This window comes from Sarcophilus harrisii, chromosome 3 (assembly GCF_902635505.1).
Source record: "Sarcophilus harrisii chromosome 3, mSarHar1.11, whole genome shotgun sequence".
NCBI classification, from domain to species: Eukaryota; Metazoa; Chordata; class Mammalia; order Dasyuromorphia; family Dasyuridae; genus Sarcophilus; species Sarcophilus harrisii.
In genome coordinates this window covers 364540318-364547187 of record NC_045428.1, presented here as the reverse complement: position 1 = coordinate 364547187, position 6870 = coordinate 364540318, and the positions used below count along the sequence as shown (strand labels likewise).

The 6870-nt window shown below is 47.0% G+C and overlaps 1 protein-coding gene across 13 annotated transcripts in view; it reads right to left on the bottom strand.

The window, feature by feature from the left end:
- Positions 1 to 57: 57 nt before the first annotated feature.
- GRAMD1B (GRAM domain containing 1B) overlaps positions 58 to 6870 on the bottom strand; it is a 222529-nt gene continuing 215716 nt past the window's right edge. For all 13 annotated transcript variants that reach the window (XM_031960190.1, XM_031960187.1, XM_031960186.1 and 10 more), the window contains one exon: positions 58 to 5433. In XM_031960190.1, the coding sequence (XP_031816050.1) occupies positions 5344 to 5433 (90 nt within the window). In that variant the 3' untranslated portion in view covers positions 58 to 5343. The remainder of the gene's footprint in view (positions 5434 to 6870) is intronic.

Below are 6870 nucleotides of genomic sequence, written 5' to 3'. Positions count from 1 at the left end.
CTGGGGCTTCCCAGTCTAAAGAAGCAATCAATAAACACACAAGTCGTTTGGTCTTAGTTTGTTCAATACTTTTTTCCCTTTAATTCATACCATACTTCCATGGCTCTAGCTACTTTACATTAAGATTTGGCTGAGTAGCCTTGTATGTTTCTAGGTTCTAGCATTAAGTTTCCGGTTTTATTCCTTGCGCGCAGCGCCAGGCAAAAGTACAGTTATAGTACCCAACAAAAGGCAGCCGGACAACCCGACTGCATTCGAACGGGCGCCCTTCCCTTCCCAGGCCCCCACCCCACCCCACACACCTCCAGGGGTTACCCAGGGGCAGCTGTGGGCTCTCCTCCTGCCCCGTCTTCAGCTCGAGGCCCAGGGTGAGTGGAAAACAAAAGCACCTTGGGTTGGGGAAGATGGTCCATGCAGATTCTGGGCCGGCCCATAGAATACGGGGCGAGGAAGAGCTGGGATCCACGCAGGATCGCTTGGCAAAATGCCGCTTTCCCTATGTGCTCAAGGCAACTGGCAACTAAGTCCAGGATGGGACCCCCAGCCGCTACCCAGTCTTCCCACCTTGCTCAGAGGCCGCCATATTGATTCTGCAAAGTGCCACATTGTATTGAGAAGAGCAAGGGGCCCAAGGCAAGGGGAAAGGAAGGTGAGAAAATGTTCTTGAAGTTTTCACGCGTGGGGGAGATCGTCCCGCATCAGCTCCCCTCGTCGGGAGGGGTGCTTCTTACTAGCAGCCGCGACTCTGGTCCAGGTTCCCAGGCCTGGAGGGGACCACAAGTTGCAACGGAAAACAATGCCCAAGACCCCTGAGCTGTGCTTGTCACATGGAACACGGGCTGGGGAGGGGGTTTGGGGGCAAGGAGTAGCTCCGGCCTGGTCCCGTCACAGACGCCACCGGCAGGGCTGGAGGAGTGAGGTAACGAGGCTGGGCAGAGAGGAGCGGGGAGGAGAGCTCTCTACGCCATGTGCAAAATTCCTGCTTTCCCACTAGGAAAGCAGGGTGGTTAAAAAAGGGAGCCTTCCAGAAAAGTGTTCCTCTCAGAACCAAAAACACATCTTCTGGAAGGAAACAAGAAAGGAAGGGGAGCGGGGCCAGCCTGCCCAAAGAAGGGAGAACGATGGGGGAAGGGTGATTGTCTCCTAGTCTAGAGACACTGGGAGGGAGCAATGGCGTTAGAGGAATCAAAAGAGGTCTTGTGACCGGAGTGGGGGGCAAGAAGTCCTTATCCCAGACACCCAGAAAAGAGGGTACTGTCCCTCCAAAGATTACGGTAAGGGAGGGACTAGCTTTGGCTGCCGTGCACGTCCAGGTAAGCAGCATGATATGGCACGGAAAGAGTCACCGATATTCCTCCTCCAGCCCTTTCCTAGACCCCTCCTGGAGCTGCTGCAGAAGGAACTCGAGGCACAGTCTAAGAAAGGAGCCAGCGGCCCACTCCTGGCTCAGTGCTCTGCTCGGGGCTGCTCAGTCTCCCTCCTCTTGGCCCCACTTTCTTAGGGAGAATGTCCTGAAGTTCTCTGTTCTCTGGTGGCTTCTCTGAGCACTTCACAGTTAAATCAAACCCTTAGATGGATTGGGGGGAGGGGGGGTGCGCAGGTGAGCAGGAGAAGAAATGAAGGAAGGAATTATGGAAGAGATGGGGATGGAGATTCCCAAAGAGGAGGACTGATCCCAAAGCTTCCTCCAGGGAGGAAGGACTTCATTGAACCTACCAGTCAGTGTCCTCTCCTAACTCCCGGGAAATGCTGTAAACGTTCTCAAAGAAAAAACTAAGGTCAGGAGGTACCTCAGAGGGACATCCTATGTCCCGGGGTGAATATTGAGCTATTAGTCAGACAGCTCTCTGGACTCACAGCCCACCCTGCTCCTACCAATTAGGACAAAGGCCTTATCCTGACACATCTCTGCATCTTGGGAAGACCCCAAGCCCTAAACCTGCTAGCAGGGCCTGTCAAGGCTCCTGAAACCACCTGGCTCGGCTACTTTTTCCTCCTCGAACTTGGCTTGGCCCTGGCTCTGGATGACACCGGGAGGCAGTTTCCAAGCTTCAACAAGTGGCTGTTCTCCTACAGGGAATAATTATACTCTACTAATCACTGTGATTCCACTGCATCCTTTAAACTGCTCCTAGCTGGTGGCTCCTGCTCCTTCTCCTCCATCTATAACCTACAAAAGCCTTGGCGTGAAGGTGGTCCCAGCATGACCCCCACCAAAGGACCCCAAAGGAAACACACAAAATCAAGTTTCTTCTGTTTGGAAATGGATTTCTGATCAAAAGAAATAAGGCAGGTGGTGGTTGTGAATGCCCCTTGCAGACAGCTACCAGCCGAGGCTACCGTGACTGCCATGACAAGCCAGCAGTGAGTACCACGCTATTTCTTTGCCTTACTCTGTGCATCCCCGGCTGAGCAGCCTTCAGGGAGGCCACCTGTCTTTTCTGCAAGGCTTGAGGTTCCTTCTCCTTCAAAGGCTTTTGCATAAAAGAAGTTCTTGGAGTCACTGAGCTTTCTGCTGCAGCGAAGGGAGGGATCCAAGTTGGTGTCTTTTCTCCTAGCCCCAGAACCACAGAATCTTACCCAAGGGACAGCTTTAAAGAATGTCTAGTCCAATACCCTCATTTTGCAGATACAGAAGCTGAGGCCCAAAGAAGTCAAAATATCTCTGCAAAAGCCAAATATTTTCTCCCAGCTTCTACACCCCAGAAAGGCTCTGGCTATTTCCTACAGCTCTATATCTCCTCAGCACACCACAAGAATCTTTCTCTTGATGCTACGTGTCCAGCCTAGTGCTGCTCAGGAGTGGGGCAAGAGCAGATTCCAGTGTGTGGCCAGCTTCCTTTTGCTTAAATAGGAAGGATGAATCTTCATCCTCCTCCCAAGGAACCTTTCTGAAGCCATTTGAAAAGATCTCACAACAGCCAGGGGGAGGCAGTTCTCAATGAAATAAATAATGATAAATAAAATAAATAAGATAATTTACAATCCTTGCTCCCCCAAAACTCCTGTGAGCAATCTTGACTTGTAGCTATTTTGGATTTTAATAATTTCAGGCAATTTAACTGCCTCCCTCCTTTAGTTTGAATGCATGAGTTCCCTGCCTAGGCTTTTTTACTCAGTTACTGGTCACCTAATTGGGCTGGTAAAAAAAAAAAAAAAAAGACTTCAGTTGACAGCAACTAAAGGGGTGACTGGCAGTGTTAATGCAGATAGGCATTCTCCTAAGGGATTCTAATCACTTTTATTTCCCAAAACCCCAAGTCTCAGGCTGTTCTCTGAGGGTGAAGCAGGGATAGGGAACTCAACTTCCTTCTGGGAATATATCACCCAGTATATTAACTTTCTCACTCCCATGCTAAGTTAGACCCTGTCCCTATCCTAGAAAAGAGTCACCTCTATACAGACATTCATATTTTGTGTTAATTCTCTGTACTGTTGGATTTCCTGGGACACTGTGGTTATGGAGGTCCAAAAGCTCCCACTCCTAGGCTTCCCTCTCTCCCTGGCCACTAGGAAAAACAAAGTCCAGTATTTGTTAAATATCAACATAGGAGATCAGTTAAAAAAAAAAACCAAAAACTCTTCTTTGCATGATAAACCTCTATTCTTGAATTTTCCTTGATCTCTGCTTCCAAGGGTCCAGGAGGAAGTTTATGTCAGCTAAAGGACCCTCTTCACTGCCTTGCTGCCGCTCCCTTGCCCATTCCAGTTCAATATTCCTCTTTGGATTCTGTCTGTCTCAGGCTGGACTCCTTTGGCTTTAGAAGGAGAAACAGTGGGGTTAAAGGGTAGAGCTTAGATAGAATTCCAAGCTAAGCAGCTTACCAGCTCACACCAGGTTTGGTTACTATCCATTCCTCTGTTCCACATGTCTGACTAACAGCTCAATTCTTAAGAAAAAATGCAGCAATAACTCAACATCCCAATCCCGCTTCATCTCCTTACTCCATGACATCTCCAAGACCTAAAGGCCACAGGGAGTTTTCCTTTACCAATTTTCCCTCTATTCAGAAACCAAAGCACTAGCTCAATTACTATCAAAGAAGGAGATGCTCCCTTGGTCCTCAGCTCTATGTTGCTCTTCTCCTTTTACCTCAGAAATGAATCCAACCCACAGAGCACTGAACATGGGTCTACACTGCAGGAGGAGGAGGGAGCACGTAAATAAATAACACTGGCAACCATCTAAGGACAAGAAGTGCAAGCTTGGGCTCAGTCCCTCACAGAAATGCCTTTCCGTGCTTTTTGTGCCCTGTTGATTCCTACACGTGACCTTGTCATTCATTTTCTCAAGCCCTCCCCTCCCTTTCACTCCCTCCCTACTCTTGCCCCCACTGGGTATTTTACAGCATTGGCTCAAAGTGATTTGAATTAGAACTATTCATCCTTCTGGCCCTAAAACTGATAAAAATAAGTTCTTAGCAAAATCATTGTTTTATACATCCTAAGAAACAATGTTCTTTTTGGGGAGAGCGGGGGAGAGGACAGCAGAATTTCAGGCACTAAAAAGCAACTTAATTTTACACAGACCCAACCTGAGTGAACATCAGAGAGAGAGAGTAGAAAATGAGAGACCTGTGCTCCCCCAGCCCATGTGTATTTTGAGCTGGAAGGTCCCAATGAAGATCGGGGAGGCAGCAGTGACAAAAAAATTCCCAGGGACTCCAGTCTCCAAGCCCTCCCACTTTTCCCACTCCCATACCCTCCCACCCCACCAGAAATCCCACAAATACTGCCTTTTGGCTTATCTAATAAGTCCTGTCCATCTGGCTGAAGGGTCCACTTTTCCTTGGTGGCCCTTAACAGTGGGATATAGGTGGAGCCTCCTCTGTCAGATGGAGGCCTGAATCCCTGCCCCCCATGTCTGGGCATCCAGGATAAGCTGGGGGGTAGTGAAGAAGGGGTCCCTCTTTTTTTCCAATTTTCAAAAAAAATGGAGGGCAGGGAATGAAGCACCATAGCAATGCCCCTTTGAGACTCCTATCCAAGACCCCAGGGCCTGCCCAAGCATGACTTTGGCTCAACTTCACTTCCCTTCAAACAGCCAAGGGATGGCCAGCAAGGGAAGGGTGGGGATGGAAGGAATGGGAGGATAGAGAAGGATGGAGAGGGTCGGTGCTGGAAGCTGCCCCCTGCCCTCCAACCGAAAGAAATTGCTTTTCCGGCCAGTGCAGGAGGCAGTCCCGCTCCTTCTCCTTAGTACATAGGCATTATCTCTTTTTAAAATCTGTATATAATATATATTTATATTCTGTATATATATATATATTTATATATATATATTTATATGGTCTATGTACATGTATTGCACAGGCCTCTGGAGTCACCCCTATTCCTGCCTTGTCAATGATAATGGTTCCTCTTCTCCTCTTTTTCAGATGAGTAGTCCCGGGTTCTGATGCCATTCTGAAGGTTGATGAGTGAGTCCTTCATCTGTAAGACAAGGGGAGCCAAGCCCACTCAGGGGGTACATGCACTAAGTTGGTTTCCTCAACAAGGATCACCAAATACTTATCCAAGTCACTAAATGGAGTTAAGAGATACAGTACCTGACAAATCAAGACTTTCTGGGACTACCTTCTCAAAGGAACAAGCAGTGCAGGGAAGGCCCTGCCTAATCCTCCCTGCCTTGATCCCCGAGAAGCTGTGTTTCACGACTATTCTACTGTTCCAACCTCACTTCAGCATTATGTCTCTAGAGAGTATCCCACAGAACTGGGAACCTGGATTTTGGAATGAAAAGGTTTTTCAGTTGTGAAATGATGAGATTACAGATCTAGGGCTCAAAGGGATCTTTTGAGATGGCTGAGTCCAAATCCTCCCTTCCCCTTCACCATTTAAAATAGAGAGGACACAGGTAGTGACTTGTAGAACTAGAATTTGCATCTGGAAGAAGAAGGGGCTTTGGGAGCCATGTACTCTAACCCCTCAATTTACAGGTGAGGAAAGTGAGTCTCATTACCACTGACAGAGGCAGTATTCAAACATACACATGAGGACTCCAAAATCAGTGCATTTCTAATTTCCCACCCAGAAGAGGAAATCCTTCTATGGGGCTCTGCCTGAAAATGTCCAGGGACAGGAACTATTATTAAGGCTGTTCTTTACACTGAGCCAAAAACTCAGTGGTCCCAATTCTGCCTCCTGCAGCATCAGATAATGTTTGTTCAGATAACAGCTCTAGAAATAACTGCTGAGAACTAGCATGTCTTCCTGCTGCCTCTTCTGGGCTCAACATCTTTAATTCCTTCCAGATTCATCATCCTTGTGGCCTGTGAATGAATGGTCTTCATGCTATGGTTTGTTAACATATCTCTTTAATATGGCAATAGGATAAAATATGATATTGCACATGTGGTAAAATGGGCAGCTAGGTGGCCCAGTGGATAAAGTGCCAGGTCTGGAGTTAGGAAAACTCATCTTCCTGAGTTCGACTTTGGCCTCAGATACTTATTAGCTAAGGGACCCTAAGCAAGTCACTTAACCCTCCTTGCCTCAGCTTCCTCATCTTTAAAGTGAGCTAGAAAAGGAAATGGCAAAACACTCCAGTATGTTTGCTAAGAAAATCCCAAATAGGAAAGTCAGACAATTGAACAAAAACAGGAATGTACTTCTGATGGTTGTTTTAAAATTAGTGGTGCTAAGACCTAAATATGGCCAAGGGAGCAAGAGGGAATCCAGTAGTGATAGTAGTAATGATAGTGGTAGTAATAGTAGTAGTGATAATAATAAAAATAGCTATATTAATGAGAGCTAACATTTATTTTTATTTGCAAATTTTTAAGGTTTATAAAATGCTTTACAAATATTATTTCATTCTGGACTCAAAATAACCCTGGTAAGTAGGTGCTATTACAATCCCCATTTTAT